This window comes from Schistocerca americana, chromosome 2, assembly GCF_021461395.2.
Source record: "Schistocerca americana isolate TAMUIC-IGC-003095 chromosome 2, iqSchAmer2.1, whole genome shotgun sequence".
Lineage (NCBI taxonomy): Eukaryota > Metazoa > Arthropoda > Insecta > Orthoptera > Acrididae > Schistocerca > Schistocerca americana.
This window is the reverse complement of record NC_060120.1, coordinates 4,522,348-4,545,161: the sequence shown is the minus strand read 5'-3', so window position 1 is coordinate 4,545,161 and position 22,814 is coordinate 4,522,348. Positions and strand designations below refer to the sequence as shown.

The 22,814-nt window shown below is 44.2% G+C and overlaps 1 protein-coding gene across 1 annotated transcript in view; it reads right to left on the bottom strand.

Moving 5' to 3' along the window:
• Positions 1–22,814, bottom strand: part of LOC124595545 (ATP-binding cassette sub-family C member 4-like) — a 291,780-nt gene that overhangs the window by 197,018 nt on the left and 71,948 nt on the right. Inside the window, exon 3 of the mRNA XM_047134323.1 lies at positions 16,251–16,388. Within this exon, the coding sequence (XP_046990279.1) occupies positions 16,251–16,388 (138 nt within the window). The remainder of the gene's footprint in view (positions 1–16,250; positions 16,389–22,814) is intronic.

Sequence of the window (22,814 nt, the reverse complement as noted above, 5' to 3'; positions counted from 1 at the left end):
GAAGACGACACGTCTCCATTCGTCCCTCCATTCACGCCTGTCGCGACACCACTGGAGGCGGGCTGCACGATGTTGGGGCGTGAGCGGAAGACGGCCTAACGGTGTGCGGGACCGTAGCCCAGCTTCATGGAGACGGTTGCGAATGGTCCTCGCCGATACCCCAGGAGCAACAGTGTCCCTAATTTGCTGGGAAGTGGCGGTGCGGTCCCCTACGGCACTGCGTAGGATCCTACGGTCTTGGCGTGCATCCGTGCGTCGCTGCGGTCCGGTCCCAGGTCGACGGGCACGTGCACCTTCCGCCGACCACTGGCGACAACATCGATGTACTGTGGAGACCTCACGCCCCACGTGTTGAGCAATTCGGCGGTACGTCCACCCGGCCTCCCGCATGCCCACTATACGCCCTCGCTCAAAGTCCGTCAACTGCACATACGGTTCACGTCCACGTTGTCGCGGCATGCTACCAGTGTTAAAGACTGCGATGGAGCTCCGTATGCCACGGCAAACTGGCTGACACTGACGGCGGCGGTGCACAAATGCTGCGCAGCTAGCGCCATTCGACGGCGGTTCCTGGTGTGTCCGCTGTGCCGTGCGTGTGATCATTGCTTGTACAGCCCTCTCGCAGTGTCCGGAGCAAGTATGGTGGGTCTGACACGCCGGTGTCAATGTGATCTTTTTTCCATTTCCAGGAGTGTACTATGCTGTTCTTGCACTCAATGCTGATTCAGTTGTGGATGATGTACCAAAAAGTTACAAGGAAACTGCAAATCGTGGAGATAAGGAATCCTGGTATGAAGCTGTACAGGATGAAACTGCCTTTATAAAGGAAAACAACACTTGGATCTTTGTTAAATTACTACCTGGAAGTAGGACTATTGGCAGTAAGTGGGTGGTCAGATTAAAAGTGAACAAGGATGGAAATATCATAAGACACAAGGCTAGACTTGTGGCAAAAGTATGTTCACAGAAAAGGGGATTTGACTGGCGACAGCTGCAACTGAGTTACTCTGGGTGAAATATTTGCTGGACGACATTCAAATTCCACTCCAGCTACCAATTCGTATATTTGAGGATAATCAGTCCTGTATACGGTTACTGAACACATGGGAACATCGACAGTTGAGACACGTCGGTGTTAAATATAATTTTGTGCGTCAACATCACCACCGCAGGATCATCACGGCCGAACACGTACGATCGGAGGACCAGATTGAAGATATTTTTGCCAAAGGCTTACCAGCTCCTAGATTCACTCCTTTGAGGAGTTTGTTGGGTTTATTTTTATTTTTGTTAGCGTTAAATGTAAAAATTATTAAACTGAGGAGGGGTGTTAAGATTGCAATTTTAATGATTCCCTGTGTGACTTGCGTTAATGCTGTACCATCAAAGAGTAAAACAGGCGTTTTTTGTTCAGTTGTTCTGTTACGCCTTTCGGTTTAATAAAAACCATCTAATAGTTTTTAACTTTACGTGTGTTATTTTATCGCAAGAAACTAAAATTACATCACAAAATATTTTCTCCGCACCTTATTCTACTGGTAAATGCATGATAACTTCGGTCCCTTAGGAAATTCATTTTGAGCTATCCAAAAACGTATTTTCAATAGTCATTTACCCTCCTCTGCAAAGCAACTTCTGACTGATCAGACGATTCAACAAGAAACAGCCGCACAAAGTCGGCGTAAAATTCCTGATCAGTAAAGGTTATGTCTATTGGCCTAAAGTACAATATATATCATTAGGTGCTTTTCTCTGCAAATATATTTCCACCGCCGATTATAGCTGTATGTTAATGCACAAAAGTAAACATATTGTTATAGTTTGTTATAGGGCGAAATCAGTAATTATTTCGTAACTTAAATTCTCTCGTTGACTTATAAACAATTATAAATTCTGTGCTAGTTATAAACATTTTGAGGAACAACTAATAGAATTCTTAAAGTATTATTTGGCTCCATTCGATAACATGTTAGCAAAACCAGCACTTCATTAATAACAGTTTTGTCAAAAGTATTGTTTACGTAACTATGTATGTAAATTTCACATTTAAACAAATAATTCGGCCTAAATCTTGTAGTGGAAGAAACTGTTAAAAAGAACCCATCTTTCGATGTATTCAGTTAGTTTAATGGAGTAAGTTTTAATTGTAATTTCTGTAAATTAAACTATGAACAATGTGTAGTTTCAGCACCTATTGTTGTTATGATATATAAGGGCCCGATTTTTGGTCACGAGAAAGTCAGCCCACGGCCTAGTTTCCGACGGGGAACCTATGTTGGTTAGAACGACAACAATGCTTCAAATTAACGGTGTAATAAGTGTTAAACAATTAGGCCATGTGTAAAACAGCGACAGTGCCTGCTCCATACGTCCCTGATTATTCTTCAAGAACTGTGAACTATATGGTTATGTTTTCACTGCTCGTAGATGTTCAACAGAAAACTATTGTAGCAGTATGAGGAGGTTCGCTTACAAACTTACCGAAAGTCATAACAATAGTGCACTGGCCATATAACTGTGTATTATCAGGGGGTTGTGAAAAGTGAAATTAAAGTTTTGTGAAACGCAAATGTACACCAGTCGGCTACAATAGTCAGTGCCTGAATCCACAACGTATTTTTCAGCCAGTGTAGCAACGCAGTACGTCGACACCGAGTACAACAAACGAAGGAATAAAGGCAGGTGGAACCGCTACATGTACAACAGAATTTTGGGATATAGTAATACAAGATGGCTTGGGAGAATCTTGCAGATGTTTGTGCCACTGAAAGCTTACTTTTTATTGCAAGAAAAATGCCCAGCTGTACTACATCCATTCTTCTCTAATGAACGCTCGGAGCTGGGGCTAAAACGCGTACATGTTCATGTTGCATTATTTAGTGATTCCGTGAAAATGAAGGAAGCAGCCAAAATTATCTTCACTGAAGTTTTTCACTTGTGTGTGGATCTCAAAAACAAGAACACAAACCGCGTAGAAAACGATTGTAGTGCTCTGAACATACGAAATGAGTTTAAAAAAAAACTTGCTCAGAACGAATTATTTTGGGGGCGTATACGTAACTTCTAACAGCTGCATCCGTACCTACAGAAATACAGAGTATATCAAAAGCAATCATCCGATTTAAAAAATCATTATTTGAGATATGTGTGCGGACAACGTACTGTCGGAAACGGCAGACGCTCGAGTTTTACATAGTTCCCGCTAGGTAGCAGCAGTGTGCGCCCTCTTCAGTTCTAGTAAAAATGTTGTCGGGACAAAATTTGGAAATTTGTGGTAAGGTCTTATGGACCAAACTACTGAGGTCATCGTTCCCTAAGCCTACACACTACTTAATCTAACGTAAACTACGCTATGAACAACACACCGTGACAAGACGCCCTAGACTGCGCGGCAATAGAAAGCATTTTGTTGTGTTCTACATTTTGCGCAGTTTGGGTCAGTAATTACTGTTCAGCGTGACTTTCGTGCTACGTATCGTGTGGGTTCTCCTACAGCACAGCGCATTAGATGATAGCATGAACAATTTCGAGAAACAGGTTGTTTGTGGAAAGGGAAATCACCGGGGCCGTCCCCGAGTGTCTGACACAGACGTCGAAGGCATCCGATATGGTTTCACAAGAGGTCCGCAGAAATCCGTTCGAGCTGCCCCCGATGTCCGTTTGGCGTGTGTCGCGTCGACGTTTACACATGAACCCATACTAAATTCAGTTACTGCAAGCTCTTCGTGAAGGTGACAAACAACAAGGTGTGGAGTTCTGTAATTTCGTTGTTGGCAAGATGGAGAACGACAGTTTCCTTCCAGGATTAGTGTCCTCCTCCGTAGCGTAGCAGTAGCGTTGCCGCATATCACGCAGGGAGCCTGGGTTCGATCTCCAGCAGGGGACTGGGTGTTGTGTGTCCTTCGTCATCACTGACCCGCAAGTCGCCGCAGTGGCGTCAACTAAAAAGGACTTTCAACACGGCGTCCGAACTCCCCCGCATGGGGCCTCCCGGCCAACAATGTCATACGATCGTTTCATTTCCATGCTTAGTGTTTAGTGTCGAGGCAACATTCCATTTAAATGGAAAGGTGAACAGTCGTAATGTGAGAATATGAGGTTCGCAAAAACCAAATGAAGGTTTGTACATGAGAGCAACTCTCCAAAATTTAATGTGTTTCGTGCAGTTTCATGGGAAAAGGTGTATGGTAGATTTTTCTTTGCCGAGAACATTGTTACAGGAAGGACATATCTCGATATGCTTGAGAGCTTTCTTTTCTCACAGTTGGAGAGTGAATTCGAACGACTTCATTTACCAACAGGATGGGGCACCACCACACTGTCATCTGGAAGCGCGGGAATTTTTAAAGCAGAGGGTTTCTGAACGATGTATCGGTCGCACTGGGCCAAATGTTCAGCCTTACATTACTGGCCTCCAAGGTCACCAGACCTGACTTGCAGGAAACGGGCAAAATAATGTGAACGGTTTATTAATGGGAATGGTTTATTAATAAGGGGTTGGACCCCATTTGCTCGTAATACGGCTGCGATTCTTCCTTGAATACACGCATACAATGATTGTATAGCCTCCAGTGGAACGTTGTGCCACTCTTCGATCAGAACGTCTTCTGACCTCGGTAGTGACGAGGGATGCGGAAATCTGCTCCGGAGTCTGCACTCCAGTACCGCCCACAAGGTTTCGATAATGTTCAAGTGTGGGGACTGTGCTGGCCAGGGAAGACGCTGCAGTTCAGTTGCATGCTTTCCTGTATGTGTGAATGGGTGCATTATCGTCCTGAAATATGGCAGCTTGGTTGGGGAACAACATTTGAGTCATGGGGTGCACTCGATCACCTAAAATGTTCACATAATCGTTGGCTGTAACACGGCCTATGAGAGTAATGATGGGACCAACAGAATACCATGATATGGCTGCCCACACCATCGCACTTCCACCTGCATGTTTAACGTTTGGAATAAAGCAATCAGAATTGTAGGCTTCTTATGGCGCTCCCCAGACATAAAGCTGACCCGATGTTGGAAATAACGAAAACGTTGACTTGTCGGACCATATGACGTGTTTCCACTGACCAGTCGTCCAGGATTTATGTTCCTGACGCTTCTTTCGTTGGTTGTCGTCGCTAATGGTTTCGCTTAGCAGCTCGTACATAAATATTCGCTTTATGGATTTCTCGGCGGACAGTGTCGATTAGATACGGGGTCTCGAAGATGGCTATTGAGCTCTGCAGTCACTTTAGCCGCCGTAGTTTTGTGTTGTTTTGACACTTTTGGTGTTAGCGTACGACGATCTCTGTCATTTAGTTTTGCTTTGCGCCCACTATAACGTTTACACGATGGTGGCTCTCCATGATTTGTGTAGGCTGTCATGCCTGTTGAAACAGTTGCTCTTGAAACATTCAATAAGTTGGCTGTCTTGGTTACTAATGCTCCAGGTAATCGGACCCCGACAATCTGTCTCCTTTGTAACTCTGTTAGGTCTCTCATTGCACGTCGATCTCGGCCTCTGAATGCAAATATGAAGTGTACACTACTCGTAAACAGCCTGCACTGATGCCTAGTCCGTACTGAACACGCACAGTCCAGCGCGACACGTGTCTTACCTGCGTTGTTGACCGTGGGGTTTATAAAAGACTGGAACTTCCTGGCAGATTAAAACTGTGTGCCGGACCGAGACTCGAACTCGGGACTTTTGCCTTTCGCGGGCAAGCGCTCTACCGACTGAGCTGCCCAAGCATGACTCACGCCCCGTGCTCACAGCTTTACTTCTGCCAGTACCTCGTCTCCTACCTTTTACAAAAGACTGTTTGTGCGCCTCCGCTACCAACAACAATGAGTAAACGAGACATCGCATAACAGCAGCCCTTGCAGGGCAGGTCTTACATTCGACGCCACACTGGGCGACCTGCGCGCCGGATGGGGATGAAATGATGATGAAAACAACACAACTTCCAGTCCCTGAAGGGAGAAAATCTCCGACCCAGCCGGGGATCGAACCCGGGCCCGTAGGAATGCAATCCGTCACGCTGACCACTCAGCTAGCGGGGCGGACAAGGGGGGCATATATTGAACACCTGTGAAAAGGTGTGAAAAAACTCTTTGAGTTTCCAGTTCATCAAAAATCAAAATTCATTGTAAATGTTTATTCAAAAATATAGACGTGCCAAATCGGATGATTCTTTTTGATACACCCTTTATATTCATCAGTATGGTGAATTCGAAACATATAATTGGATTGAACTAAAACAATGGCTGAATGGGCTGACGTAGTGTAGACTTACCAACAGAGGTGCAGATCCCTGCCACGACGACAGTAGCAGAAGGCAACTAACTTCTTTGACGAAGTAAGATACGTCTCAAATTACGTGGGCCACAGTGCTATGAAGAGCAGTACAGAGCAACGATGGTTAGAGGTGTTCGAAAAACCTTAATGAGTAACAAATACCACATAAAAATTGTCTGACCATTGTCCAGTACCTACTTTGTTTACCTGGGACGAATGCACCTACCGAAAGAGTACTTTCGTTGATGAATGCTATCTGTATATCGAAAAAATCGTCACTTAGAAACGCTACGTGCAATGACCATTGTAAAATTTAACATGGGAACTTGTAAACATTTTTATGAAATTCTAAATCAAAACCCAGAATTAATCGAAAGATATCACTCGCGTCAGAAATATGAATTTAAAAAGAAGTGAACACATTAGTAACTTACGTTTCATTTCTAATTTCGGCCCATACGAGACACTCAGCCGCTTGTCCTCATTCCCCACCTACATCTACAAAATGTCCCGCATTGAGTTTTCGTGAAGTTGGCCGCTTTACTGTAATTGTTGGGGCAAATAAGCCAGTTTAAGCCAGATGACTAGGGTTTTCGAAGTCTTTGACCTGGGTCAGCAATTTAGGTTATGTCAGGCTTAGGCAATTACAGCACAACAACGCTCTTAGGTCACTGAGGGTGGTAGCAATTTCAAACAAAGAACAGTCGACACTAAGTGTTCTGAACGGAGCCGGCTTTTAACGAACTGTACTAAGGGACCTGCGGCCAACTTATCGCGTCCTTACTACAGTTGGTCTTCTGGGGGCTCATAACATACTAATTTATGTAGGTTACCAATTCACAATAAGACTGGATCATGTGCTACCCGGGATGCCGCCCCACAATGTCAGTATTGGCTTTTGAGCAAAAATGTCTGACGACCGCTGCTGTAAAGGCACACTGTGGCCGACTCAAAATTAGTGAAATTAATACAAATGTGGATCTCAAAAACATCACAAAGTGAGCTGGATTGTCACTAAATTTAAACGGTTAGCTGTCAGACTCTGGGAGTATTCTACCCGTCCGATTGTTTCGCTTAGCGACCTACGTTGTTTAGTGTGATGCGAGTATATACATCAACAAAAGGTTTTTAGATGATCTTTGATAACAGGAAGCAAACAATCTCTGCCGACAATTAAGGGCCATATTCGTAATAACGCATAGCAGACTAGAGTAAAACAAAACATGTAAATAAAACTCTGTGCCAATTTGTAATATGTTAAATCTGGTTTAATAAGGTAGAATTATGACGAATTTAGTCTTGAAATGTTCAAATGTAGACACCAGCTTATATAATCATCTGTATTTTTAGGGCTTTAAAAATTCTGCACAGTTATGCAGACTTAATCGCGTACAATACAGCTGGACGTCTTGACTGGCGTAGCGCTACTAAATTATAAACACAAAACTTCCTCGTGAATTACTCTATTAGTGAAAACAGTATCAAAATGCCTACAGCAGTACCCGATATTAACCTTTGTATACAGACGGATAAATGCGTTGGAGGCTTAAATTTTTAAATTTAGTGATAATTAATTTAAATTCAAAACTGCTAACTGCTAATTTCCCCCCAAAAATGCTGGGCAGTAGGGTTGCAGTGTGTCTACAGACTAAGTTGGTGGGGGGGGAGTTCCCCACAAACCAAAGGACGATGTGTATTCACCGTGTTCCAGTGAAGTCACGACACTTTTAAGACTGTTAGCTTGTCAGATATGATCACGAATACGATGTTGTTAGCTGTAAAGGAGCTGAACCAGCGAGAATACCAGTGGTCGAGAATCAGGCCAAGCTTGCTGCAACTACAGCGCTGACTGACCAAGGACCCTCAACACATTTTGACAATCTCTCTTAACTCGCGAAATCAGAGAATTCGTGGTGGAACCACGGTGAAGGCAGACGGGAGGTTCCGTGGCATCACTGAACTTCGTAATCTGACTTCATATTCTAAGACAGGCGTCCTCGATGTTCGGTTACGCCTTTGCTGCAGTGTCTGCTTGCGTAGCTGGGGGTCCAGTACAGATGGCTGACATACGGATGACACGGGTTCGATTCCCAGCACTATCAGGGAATTCCCCCTGATGGAAGTGCTGGAACGGGATACACTCCAGTCCCACGAAGCCTGCTGAGCAGATACTTGATGGAGTAGCAGCGGCTCCAGGTGTGCTAACTCGGCAACGGCCAAGAGGGTGGTGTGCTGATGACACGCTCCTCCGTACAGCGTCCTAGTGACGCCATTAGCTGATGGACGACACGGTGGTCGGTCGGCCCCGCTTGGCTCGTCTGTAGCCACAAAAACGGAGCTTTCTTGCTGCAGCAATGGCTGGTAAGTAGTTGTGACTTTCAAAGTGTATTAGCCCAAACCACTGTTATTATTTGGCGACAGTTTAGTTCTTTGATTCGGGAGCTAATAGCTTGCCTGAAGAGGTACTGATCTAAGAAACGAACTTTACGAGGATTATTAAAGCGTGAACAAACCACATCGTTTTGTTGAAAATTGGAATGTTTGGTGCTGACGTACTTTCTGATATGCATATCGCTGATCTATTATCCCGAGAAATGTTGCTTTGTTGAAATTGTCGAGAACTTTGCAAAGAGACGAAGGTTAGAGGCGACTCGTGAGCTTTCTGTTTTTCCAGTTCATTGGTCGAAGCCTGAAACTTACTTTATCGTAATCGGATTGCTACAGAACAGAGTCAATAGTGTCTGAGTTATGACTTTTTAACCTTCTTATTCCCTTCATGGTGACGGAGATGGTGGGAACATCTAACGACAATAAGGTCATGGAAATATGGCAGATAAATATTTTTTATTCTCCCTTATTTTTCCTTATCCACTCAGCTGTATTTATTGCTTTCAATTTCGCGAGCTATCAATCTCAAAGCGGAATGGGCCCATGTTCATGCGGCTTACATAGATGCGGTAATCACGTTCATTGGTAGGTAGATTATCCGGTTATTAAAACGTGTGAAAACTATTTTCCATGTGTCGACAAGATCGAATACACTTCAACTGACCGACTTAAACAGACTGCTAATTTGACTGCCCGCAAGCCAAACACAATTCTCCAGAACACTCATTTTCCTCCACGAAGTTCTTAAACGTATCTTGTGGGTTAAGGCGCTGGTATCAAGTTATGAATAACCAAAAGAGAGAAGCGATCACAATAACTGAAGCCGCTGTTCACATTTACCTATACGGCAGACCTCGGTGTGACAGGGTCTTGGAACGCTCTCTATGTGGCGTGTGTCACATGAAGACTTAACAGTTCTTTATTTGCCAAGAGATTACCACAAAATACGAACGTGCACTTGCAAATTGTTAAATGAGTAAAAACGCATAGAAAAAAGGAGAGGATGTACATTTCCCCCCTGTCCTTTTTTTTTGCTATGTGTCTTTTAATGTACAATTTTAAAACTGAAAGGCACTATGACAGCTGCGGTTTACGTGAACATCATCGCTGACTCCTAGGTGTTGCACCGTTGACGCAATGACATAGTCAGCCACGCCCACAAACCACTAGCCTATGACGTACGGGAACTGCGCTACCTGTGCGTTGATATCTGCTGCTACATACATCCAGAAACCTCTCAAAAGTTGGTCGAAATCATGCCACGCTCAACCGCTCCTGTATTGCGTTCCCAAGTTGAGCCAAGAAGCAATAATGTTTTGGCTCAGCAGTGCAATGAATGGTGCAGGCCAATCGATTAACATTCCCCCCCCCCCCCCCCCCCCCCGATGTGACGTCAAGTGAAACAAGACTTGAACTCAGCGGCCGAACTTCCCCGTATGGGGTCTGCCGGCCAACAATGCAACACTATCATTCCATTTCCCCCCGACAGTACAGCAATTTTGTCACCTTGTCGCAATGACTTGGTGCACGTGGACTAAGGACCCGGCTTGCTTCCGCGACGCCCACAGGACACCACAGGAGTAACACATTGGTCCTTCAGGCTTTTTCCAGAGAAATTCGTAGTTTAATAAAAGTTTGCGAGTTTACAGCTGAGTTGTTAGTTCCTCTTTAAACGATATTTCGGCAACACTGTTCGGTTGAAGTTCAAACAGGGAGCTACAAAATCTGCGCTCGACGTGTAACGAAGACAGCTAGGGAAGTTGCCGAAATATCGCGTAAGGAGAAAGTGACAGCTCGCCTGCAAACCCAAAAATTTGCAAACCGAGAATAAGAGTGCTGTAACAGCTGCTTCAAACTTTATTGTAAAGGTAGTTGTTTTCTCCTACCCGCAACACACTATTCTCATTATACACTACCGGAACAAATGTAGCCTGAAGGACAAGGTCATTTTATTGACAAATGACTGAGGTGTAGTTCAGAATTGTATGAGTATATATATGCCCGCATCTCGTGGTCGTGCGGTAGCGTTCTCGCTTCCCATGCCCGGGTTCCCGGGTTCGATTCCCGGCGGGGTCAGGGATTTTCTCTGCCTCGTGATGGCTGGGTGTTGTGTGATGTCCTTAGTTTAGTTAGGTTTAAGTAGTTCTAAGTTCTAGGGGACTGATGACCATAGATGTTAAGTCCCATAGTGCTCAGAGCCGTATGAGTATATGAAGCACACATGAGACAGTGAGTCGCATCAGTACACAGTGTAGACACACCTCCCCCTGGAGGCAATGCAGGCGCGTATTCTCGCACGCAAACAATCATAAAGTTGAGGCGTGGCATCCTGCGATAAACCGTCCCATGCACCCTGCGCCCTTTTGTTGCAGTTCGGCAGTGGCTCTTGCAGCCCCTGCAGAACGAGAAGCCCCCGCTTCATCATGTTCCGTACGCGTTCGACGGGTGAGAGGTCTGGTGATAATCGCAGACCAGGGCAGAGTTACACACCGCGAACAGTTTGTCGCGCTGCAGCATCCGTATGTGCGTATGCATTGCCCTACTGAAAAAACACATCACCTTCCTGTCGTTTAAATGAGACTAGCACGGAGATAATAACCCGTGTAGTGTAGGGAGGGGACACTGGTTACTTTACCCTGCAGAAATATCAAACGAAATCACGAGCTGTAATTGATGCCCCCAGCCTCGACACACGCACAATGAAGCTATGGGTGGGACCTGAGTGTCGTGGTCGAATACGTACTGGAATCGGCAGCTCACCAGACCTACGTCCATCACTCACACACAGACAGAGACTACTCTCATCACTCACGCCATTCCACTCTCTTCTCAGAGCAGCCACACTTGGCGGTGTCGTGGTGTCTGTGGTAGTCTGGCCAGAGGAACACGTGACCTTAAACCTGCTGCAAGCAGGCGGTTCCCAGTGGTCCCTGATGACACAGCAGGTACAACTAGTGCCCGGATTTCGTCCCTGGATGACGTTCGGTCTGCCACCGCTGCTCAAACATTGCGTTGACCTCGACACGATTCCGTAGTCCGTGGACGTCCAAAACCCTGTCAACAGGTGTGGGAGTTTTCCGCAGACCACTGTTCAAAGCATCGATCCACCACAGATACATTGTGCCCAGTAAGTGTACCAACACCTCCAGCCAACTCAGCTTCCTGCAGGCCCACAATGCAACCGCGTCCAAATGGCTGAAGCTGTTGGACAGGAGTACATACTTGTCGGCAGGGCTCGGTTGTACCGTAGAACGAGTCTTGCAGACACTGTTCACCTCTAATCTCAGCACAGTTACTGCCTAGCCGGCCGCGGTGGCCGTGCGGTTCTAGGCGCGCTGCTGCTGCGGTCGCAGGTTCGAATCCTGCCTCGGGCATGGGTGTGTGTGATGTCCTTAGGTTAGTTAGGTTTAAGTAGTTCTAAGTTCTAGGGGACTGATGAGCACAGCAGTTGAGTCCCATAGTGCTCAGAGCCATTTTTTGAAGTTACTGCGTGATGAGTCAACACAGAGCATGCACACACAGGCCTCCAGAACGCCACCTGATCGTCGATGACCGTGACAAATCAATCACTAACATTTGGATCCCCTTCATTATGCACATATTATGCCCCAGTGCAGCCGAATACTGTCCTTACCGAGCGAGGTGGTGCAGCGGTTAGCGCACTGGACTCGCATTCGGTACATCTACATCTACATCTACATCTACATGGATACTCTGCAAATCACATTTAAGTGCCTGGCGGAGGGTTCATCGAACCACCTCCACAATCCTCTATTATTCCAATCTCCTATAGCAGGCGGAAAGAATGAACACCTGGATCTTTCCGTAAGAGCTCTGATTTCCCTTATTTTATCGTGGTGATCGTTCTGCGCTATGTAGATCGGTGTCAGTAAAATATTTTCGATTCGAAGGAGAAAGTTGATGATTGGAATTTCGTGAGAAGATTCCGTCGCAACGAAAAACGCCTTTCTTTCAATGATTTCCAGCCCAAATCCTGTGTCATTTCTGTGACACTCCCTGCCATATTTCGCGATAGTACAAAACGTGCTGCCTTTCTTTGAACTTTTTCGATGTACTCCGTCAGTCCTACCTGGTAAGGATCCCACACCGCGCAGCAGTATTCTAAAAGAGGACGGACAAGCGTAGTGTAGGCTGTCTCCTTAGTAGGTCTGTTACATTTTCTAAGTGTCCTGCCAATAAAGCGCAGCCTTTGGTTAGCCTTCCTCACAACATTTTCTACGTGTTCTTTCCAATTTAAGTTGTTCGTAATTGTAATACCCAGGTATTTAGTTCAATTTACGGCTTTTAGATTAGACTGATTTATCGTGTAACCGAAGTTTAACGACTTCCTTTTAGTACTCATGTGGATGACCTCGCACTTTTCGTTATTTAGGGTCAACTGCCACTTTTCGCACCACTCAGATATTTTTTCTAAATCTTAGGACGACGGTTCAAACCCGCGACCGGCCATCCACCTTTAGGTTTTTCCGTGATTTCCCTAGATCACTTCAGGCAAATGCCGGGATGGTTCCTTCGAAAGGGCACGGCCGATTTCCTTCCCCATCCTTCCCTAATCCGATGGGACCAAAGAGTCGCTGTAACCAGCTTCTTGGATGCAGCGTGCTCTTTGCTGTCACGTTGGTGTTTCAATAGCTGAGTGCCGTTACGATGTCTTTTAGTACGTTTTACCTCATCTGCTGCTGTTCCTTGCGATTTTTGAACACGTAACGGTGCCAACTACACTAACGTCACTCCTCATCTTTTTCTGCTAAAAATACATGTAGGCGTTAACGTTTCCTCAACGCTCTCCCGAACAATTGGTAGTTACGGTTTTTAGTTCTTAAGTATAAATTATACTAGTATTGGTAGTATTTTTTACTACAGCAAGAGTCCATTCTTTGGAGAGTTAGTTGGGTCGCGAAACTGGGCAAATGCCGACTTAATGGAGCTGCGAACACGGAATGTGTGTATTCTTGTGGAGCGGAAAAATGCTGGATTTGAATGTAAGATGGATGAGCACGGGTGATGCGTAAAAAAATTATTTTATAGCTGAAATATGAACCCGAACATGAGTAAAGTCTTCAGGGTACTAGCGGTCGACCACATCTCGAACGGTTACTTTAATAACTGCAGCAGTAAAGACTGAAATGCGATTTTTTGAGACCAAGTAGTTATTTAAATCACTGCACTAACTTTCTACCCGAGCGATCAGTAACAAAGCTGGGGAGCAGTGGGCTCATGACAGCAGTGTGTGTGGCCGCGCCTTTTGAGGCGTCGTGTCACGGACTCGTTGGTTGGTTCGTGGGGGTCGAAGGGACCAGACTCATGTCGCGGACTGCGCGGCCCCTCCCGCCGGAGGTTCGAGTCCTCCCTCGGGCATGGGGGTGTACGTGTTGTTCTTAGCATAAGTTAGTTTAAGTAGTGTGTAAGTCTAGGGACCGATGACCTAAGCAGTTTGGTCCCTTAGGAATTCACACACATTTGAACAGCAGTGTGTGCTAGACTCGTAATACGAGGGCAGTTCAATAAGTAATGCAACACATTTTTTTTCTCGGCCAATTTTGGTTGAAAAAACCGGAAATTTCTTGTGGAATATTTTCAAACATTCCCGCTTCGTCTCGTATAGTTTCATTGACTTCCGACAGGTGGCAGCGCTGTACGGAGCTGTTAAAATGGCGTCTGTAACGGATGTGCGTTGCAAACAACAGGCAGTGATCGAGTTTCTTTTGGCGGAAAACCAGGGCATCTCAGATATTCATAGGCGCTTGCAGAATGTCTACGGTGATCTGGCAGTGGACAAAAGCACGGTGAGTTGTTGGGCAAAGCGTGTGTCATCATCGCCGCAAGGTCAAACAAGACTGTCTGATCTCCCGCGTGCGGGCCGGCCGTGCACAGCTGTGACTCCTGCAATGGCGGAGCGTGTGAACACACTCGTTCGAGATGATCGACGGATCACCATCAAACAACTCAGTGCTCAACTTGACATCTCTGTTGGTAGCGCTGTCACAATTGTTCACCAGTTGGGATATTCAAAGGTTTGTTCCCGCTGGGTCCCTCGTTGTCTAACCGAACACCATAAAGAGCAAAGGAGAACCATCTGTGCGGAATTGCTTGCTCGTCATGTGGCTGAGGGTGACAATTTCTTGTCAAAGATTGTTACAGGCGATGAAACATGGGTTCATCACTTCGAACCTGAAACAAAACGGCAATCAATGGAGTGGCGCCACACCCACTCCCCTACCAAGAAAAAGTTTAAAGCCGTACCCTCAGCCAGTAAAATAATGGTTACAGTCTTCTGGGACGCTGAAGGGGTTATTCTGTTCTATGTCCTTCCCCATGGTCAGACGATCAACTCTGAAGTGTATTGTGCTACTCTTCAGAAATTGAAGAAACGACTTCAGCGTGTTCGTAGGCACAAAAATCTGAACGAACTTCTCCTTCTTCATGACAACGCAAGACCTCACACAAGTCTTCGCACCCGAGAGGAGCTCACAAAACTTCAGTGGACTGTTCTTCCTCATGCACCCTACAGCCCCGATCTCGCACCGTCGGATTTCCATATGTTTGGCCCAATGAAGGACGCAATCCGTGGGAGGCACTACGCGGATGATGAAGAAGTTATTGATGCAGTACGACGTTGGCTCCGACATCGACCAGTGGAATGGTACCGTGCAGGCATACAGGCCCTCATTTCAAGGTGGCGTAAGGCCGTAGCATTGAATGGAGATTACGTTGAAAAATAGTGTTGTGTAGCTAAAAGATTGGGGAATAACCTGGTGTATTTCAATGCTGAATAAAACAACCACTGTTTCAGAAAAAAAATGTGTTGCATTACTTATTGAACTGCCCTCGTATATCGCGGTATCTTGATTCTTAATGAAATTGTGACTGTTGGAGAAGGAGAAAAGCAGCACAGTGACATAAATCACGGCACACAGTTGTATAAATATATAGGCAATGGGGAAAAAAACCGTGCCTATTTCCTACATCGAGTCCTCTTATTGTAACGGGGTGTTTGTATTTGTGGCGTTACGAGCAGCTAAATAAACAACAGTCGATGCAGGCAGAACCCTGCCATCTGGACAAGCCTAATGAAATTGATGTGCAGCATTGTGCTTGCCCACTAATGACTGGTTTGGTCGTGACCCACTAATACCATTGACGCACACCCCACAACGAACTTTTGTTTCCACCACCCCTGCGATTGAGACGATTAAGCAAGATTAGTGCACTCTTAGGCACTCAACGTTCTGGCCGTCATAACCAGCAGTGGTCGCTGAATAATGCTCGGAGTTCACAGTATCGGAAGATTGGTGCTGTTGAGAAGGCCACAGTTTGTGGTCCCACACCAGAACTGTACCCAGCTATTTGCAGCCTGTACCTCCTCATGTGTATGTGAATGAATGTGTGTGAATATGAGGCCTAGGGGAACGGTGGGGGGACGAGGGAGCTAGAGAGAAGAGAGGTCAGAGGTCATTGTGGGACATTATACAGCTTCGTCACTACACAGTACACGGCTACATCCAGAATGATGGAAATGTAAGCTGTATAAAATACTAATAACTAAACTTGTACAACTCACCTTACAACGAGCTGCTGGATTCCTTGCATGACGCCTTGTAGAATGAACTGGTTTCTGAACGTCTTGATGATCACTCTTCTCAGACTTGGACTTCTCTTTTCTTTGCCCTCACATTTTGCAATTTCCTCTCTCCAGTTCCTGCAAGGAAAGAGGACATATTACTTAATTTTTGGGTTACAAAACTAGCATTTCGTAGCCACCTGAAAAAATTCCACAGCAGCTGTTACGTAATTTGCTTTACTATGAACCGAGCAGCGCACTTGAAATTGTGTGACAAGTAATTGTGTGAACAAGTAAAAATTGCAGGAGAGGCTCTGCAGGCGATGCCGTGCTGTTAGCAAAGGAAATCGCGTCGGTCGTCTGCTGCCGCAAACCCATTGACGCCCAATTTCGCCGCAGTGCCCTAACGGATACGTTTGTCGCACGTCCCACATCGATTTCTGCGGTTATGTCAAACAGTGTCGCTTGTCTTTCAGCTATGGTACCTCTACGCAAACGCCGTTGGGCACTCCATTGTCCACGGTTAGAGGTAATGTAAGCCTGAAATTTCGTATTCTCGGAAAACTCTTGACGCTGTGGATCGCGGAATATTGAATTCCCTAACGATTTCAGAAATGAAATGCCCCATGCGTCCACCTCCAATTACCATTCCGCTTTCAAAGTCTGTTAATTGCCGTTGGGCGGCCATAATCATGTCTGACACCTTGCCACGTGAATCAGATGAGCACAAATGACAGCTCCGCCAAAGCACCACCTTTTCACACCTTGTGTGCGCGATCCTACCACCATTCGTATATGTGCGTATCGCTATCCCAGGACTTTTGTCGCCTCAAATTACGTCATCAGCGGTATGCGTCAGTGCCGATTTTGTACGAAAGCTTTACATTCTCTAGGATTTCAGAAAAATCCATCGTTAAAAACGTTCGTTAAATTGTTTATTACAATTTGTGGATTTTTGTGCTTTTTCCAAGAACATAAATAAGTTGTTATTGATCCTTTACGTAGCCATTTAAACAGGCCGGGCACGACGGGTCTTGGATACGTTGAGGCGTAGCGCCGTATACCGATCCTGCCTTGGAGGCGGTTAAGTGGGAGATGTGTCTCAGAGCTGGATAGTGACAGACGGTGAGGCGAGACTGGACGCGCACGTAGTTTATATATCAGCCGATAGAGGACAGTATTGGATAGGGGGACTGTGATTTAGTTTCGGTTGTGTCCACTAGAGTCCACTAAAGTAATAGAATGTTTTTCATAAACTCTTATAGTATTTTCATAAAGTGTTATTATATCTTTTTGTGTGTTTAAAGTGTTAAAAATGTGTTTTAGCAGTATGAATGATGCGTGAGTGTGGTTTAAGGTTAATACGGAGATAATTGTTTAACGAGTTATGTAGTAGGATATAGTGTGGGAACATTTCGAAGAAGTATGGATATGTAAAAAAGGGGATTGTTGCAGAATAGATTTGTAAAGTAAGTTTATGGTAAAGGGAAAGTTAATTCAGGTATAAATAACAACAGTAAATAACTTTATGCATAAGCAGAACTTCAGCATATTAGATAATTACGTCGGTAAAAGGTGCAGTCGTTAGGTTTACTACTTTGCGATTGGTTATTGATGAAAAGCGCGGACTGACGCGGAAGAATGTTGTTTTGCTATTGGCTGTTGAGTAAACTGACCAATGGTAAAGCACTATTCTTCGCGCGCCTTTCTCTGCTGGTAGAGAAGACTGAGAGTATTCTAGAGAGGAGTCGGAGCCTAGCCATGAAACAGTTCGGACGTGTGCAGTAGTAGTTCAGATGGAAATGGTAAGTTGCCGGATCTAGCAGTGTTTCATACATCAAAAGTGTTGTAAAGTGACGGCATAATTATTCCGATGGGTGTGTAGAAATTTCGGAATTTTTTAGTGAATTTTGTGACGAGAAAAGACATAAATTCCGCGTGGCGTATTGAACAGGTCGGTGGTTAAAAACTGTGACTACATTAGGTACCGACAGACTTAATATTTGGCGAGCATTCTCAATCAAAAACAATCGGTATTTTTGTAGCTATTACGTTTTCGGGAAATGTAACACCATAAACTTCCTAACGTGAGTGAAGGGGGTTATGAGTGACTGTGTTAAGACTATCACGGGCTTGGCAGTGATACTTGTTCACCCAAGTGTCAGAATACATTAATTGAGGATAAAATTTCCAACCTTTCATTACGTGTGAAAACTTTCTCCCGAAACGCAGATTAGTGACTTTAATTGCAGCCTGGTTCACGTCGAAGTACAGTAGGTTTCGCTCGGCTTCCCTACTGATGATCTGCTGAGACAATGTTCACTGGTACGTCGTAAAGGGACGGAAAGAACCTCGTCGCAACACAGTGGGCCAGAATCTTGAAAACGTGGCCAAAAAGAAAAAAAAAAGTTTGAAGATGGGGATTTTGGACTATCAGGTTGGCAGCAGCAATGCTGGGACAACTGAATGCCGGCTGTGCGGACGACCACATGTTCATTTGTTCGGTAATATCTCAGGTCAAATGCGGCAGTTCATTGTTAGCGTGCGCGCAGCTGGCCAGGCTACAAAAACAGTCGTGTTGTTGAAGGAAGTTATTTATGTTTTGTGCAAGTGAAACCAATACTTTCAATATGGAATGTTTTCCAGGAGGTATGTACTAGTGAAAAAACACTTATATCACTATTAAATCATCAATTATGCACGTTTACATTTCAATTAACGTACTACAGGAAAATGAATGACAAAATCGTAAAATGCGCTTAAAAATAGATATTAGTTACGAATTCCACGACATTCCGCTTTCTTTTGCGCTGTGTACGCAAGTATATATTATTACCTTTGTAAATTAAGCTTCAAATCCTGCGACTAGTTGCGACTCTGGCTTTGAGCCACGTTTTAAGCGACACTTGCAAAATGTCATTGTTCAGACATCGACACGTAGAAGCATTGTAAAGAATAAAATAATTAGAAAAATGACGAAAAGTGTAACACAGATTTTTTTTTTAATTTCAGTTTCATCTGATCCAGCGTATTCCAGAATCGGATTTTCGAGGAAAGATATTTTTCTAATAACAAAAGAGTATTCGTCAAATGATTTGGAAGGGGTCATAGAACTTTTTGAAAGGTCGTTGACAGAAAAAAGTGGACATACAAGTTAAATTCCCTATGATATGAGGCCTACCATTTCGATTTTGTTAACAAAGTTAAGAAGCAAGTATAAGGAAGCAACTCTGCGAGAAGGATATTTTTTCAAGAAGAACGAAACCTGGTTAAATACAATAGTATATATTCCGATTGATTCGAAACCTGCAAGTGTGACTAAATCAACAGGCCGACCTGCCACTAAATTTGAAACATTATCTGATAGGTCTAAAAGAAGGAGAACTGAGGAGATTCGTACGAAGTTCAGTCCTGTCGAATTATCGTTCGCCGCGCAAATGAGTCTTCGATCTTCGGGGCACCCAGATGCTGCGAAGATTGTGAAAGACGTCACACTCTCAAGTCCATCCAAGGTGAAAAAATACAAGGCAGGCTTGCGATTTTCAACATCATCGCCATCCTCATATGATGCAAATGAAGGTCTAGCACTCCTTTTCGACTTGAAATTGTCAAAAGAATCTTACCAGCATTTGAGAAATGGGGCTAAAGGAAAAGGCTTAAACACACTATGTCCACCGTATTCAGCTGTTTTGGTAGCAAAAAAAGCTTGCTGCCCTCCAGACGTAACCCTCACTTTTACCGAATCAAAAGCTGAGGTACAGTTGCAAGCGTTGTTAGACCACACTGTTCAACGTGTTCTACTGCTGAAACGAGACGATATTTTACATATGAGTGGTTCGGAAATGTCTAATATGGCCCTTATTTGTAAGTGGGGCTTTGACGGAACCTCCGGGCAAAGCATGTATAAAATGAAGTTTTCAGATTCGAGTATTTCAGATGCAACTTTAGTTTTCACTTCGCTTGTTCCACTGAAACTTGCAGGTGTAAATGAAGAAACTAAAGAAGAAAAGATCTTATGGATTAATCCGAAGCCGTCTTCAACCCTCTTTTGCAGACCACTGAAGTTAGAATTTACAAAGGAAACAGAGCAAACGTCTTTAAACGAGAAAGCGTATTACGACAAACAAATCGAACAACTCCAGTCATTCGAAACAGTTATTCATGGGAAAGACATTTCCATTAAATACAATTTAAGCATGACCATGGTAGATGGTAAAGTGTGCAATGCTATCACCAACACGAATTCTGCACAACGGTGCTATCTCTGCAAGGCTACGTCTGCCCAATTTAATAACATTGATGATGTTTTGAAAAAACAAGTTACCGCCGATTATCTGCAGTACGGACTATCAACTCTTCACGCCTGGATTCGATGTTTTGAATGTTGTATTCATTTGGCATACCAAATGAAAACAAAAAAGTGGCAGGCACATAAAGCAGAAGATAAAGAGGAAAAAGCAATATTGAAAGCCAACATTCAAAAAGCTTTCAAAGAGCAGCTTGGAATTGTAACTGACATGCCGAAACAAGGGTTTGGCAGTACGAATGACGGAAACACTGCTCGACGTTTTTTTGAAAACACTCCAACATCAGCTCTGATAACTGGAGTTTCCGAAGAACTAATCCACCGTTTCCATATAATTTTGCAGACGATTTCGAGCGGACGTCAGATCGACGTTGAAAAGTTTCGAGCATACGCCTTAGCAACTGCCAGGCACTACATGAAAGAATACCCCTGGTACAACATGCCAACAGCAGTCCATAGATTGTTGATTCACGGTCCAGACATTATTTCTTCGGCCATTTTACCCATCGGTTAACTATTGGAGGATGCTCAGGAATCAACCAATAAGTTGATAAAGCAATATCGCCTGAGTTTTTCTCGAAAGTTTTCAAGAGTTAAGACTATGTAAGACGTGTTCAGGAGATTGTTGGCAACGACAGACCCCTACGTTTCTTCCTTACGCAAATCTTCGCCGAAGAAACTGAAGAGTTTGTCGCCAGAAGCCGTTGCCCTCTTAGTTCCTGTGGCGGAAGACTATGAAGATTCAGATGCAGATGCAGATAATGAGGAAACAGTGTTTGAGGATGATGACGATTCAGTTGAAGCAGAAGATGAAAAAGAATAAGAAAATGAAAACTTGTAAATTAAGTTATAAAAAATTTACAAAATAAATAATTGTAATTAAAATGAAATAATTTTTTGTAATATTTTACGCCATCTTGTGACCTATATTTGGTCTTTTCTTCGAGTTTTCCATTTTTTTGGTTTTTTTTTAAGCATTAACTACAATAACCCCTAAATACTGACTTTTATATGAATAAAAATATATAAATATAAATAAATAAAAAGACATAGATTTTGACCGCCATCTCGGATCCACCAGTTCTAAATTTTTTGAACTCTGCCATCATCAGTAATCTCGATAATTCCCTAAAAATTACTTTTATATGTAAAAAATGATAGTAGTGTACATAGAGCCTGCCACCTTGGGTCCGCCATTTTGTTTTTTTCACTTTTTGATATCATATTCTTAATCAGAAACTCCGTAAACCTTTACATAGTAAGTTTGGTACAAATTGAACAACTACTTATATTTTGACCAGGTTTTTGGGATTCTGACCCACTGTGCGTCGCAACAACCTCTGACTGACTACACAATTCACTCAAAAATTATCTTTGTTAATCTCTTTTGAAGGCTTGCAAGCGGACGTGAAACAATGATTTCGACATAAGAAGCTCTGTTTTACTGCACAGTATGTCATACGAGTTGTCTGCCTACGTCTGTGAGTGGTCAGCATGGCTGACTGCTGTGCGGGGGCTTCGGGTTCGATTTCCAGCACTGCCAGGGACTCCTCCTCGTTGGGAGTCTGGTACTGGGTGCACCCAGCCTCTGGAGGCCAACTGAGGAGCTGCTCTAGCGATTAGTAGCGGTTACAAAGTCATAAAACACGGCAGTGATCGGGAGAGCTGTGTGCTGACCACGTGATCTTCCATACTGCGTCCAGTGACGTCCTTGGCAAGTGGCACGGCGGTCGGTGGGGGTCAGGTACGCCCGTCCAGGACTAGAAAGCGAAACTTTACCTTCCACGTCATTTATGTGCAACAATAGTATAACATTATCTGCGCGCTGTAAGAAGATTCTCGGCGAAGTGACTGACTGGAGAAGATGCGTCGATTGAATTCGAATCCTGGTTATTCGTATTGACTCCTTCCTGACCACTACACTTTTAGACAAGAGGCAGCATTGTATTTAACGGATCTACGTGATTACGAGGTAGATCATTCCAAAATCAATTAAACATAATATTTCAGCAATCGTTAACTCAGCGTTCTTCTTCTGATTGTCGTAAATGTAGGTAGCACTGAACTAGTCAGAAAACTCAGTAGTACATACGCAGACTGAAGCGACGAATGGAAATTTGTACCAAGGCTGGGATTCGAACTCGCGTGCAAATTTTCGTTCGTCGCTCTTCAGTCTGCATATAAACATCAAAGATATTTGAGACCTAAAAAGGTCTCCGGAACTGTATACTTTCATTTGATTAACCTCATTAGTTAAT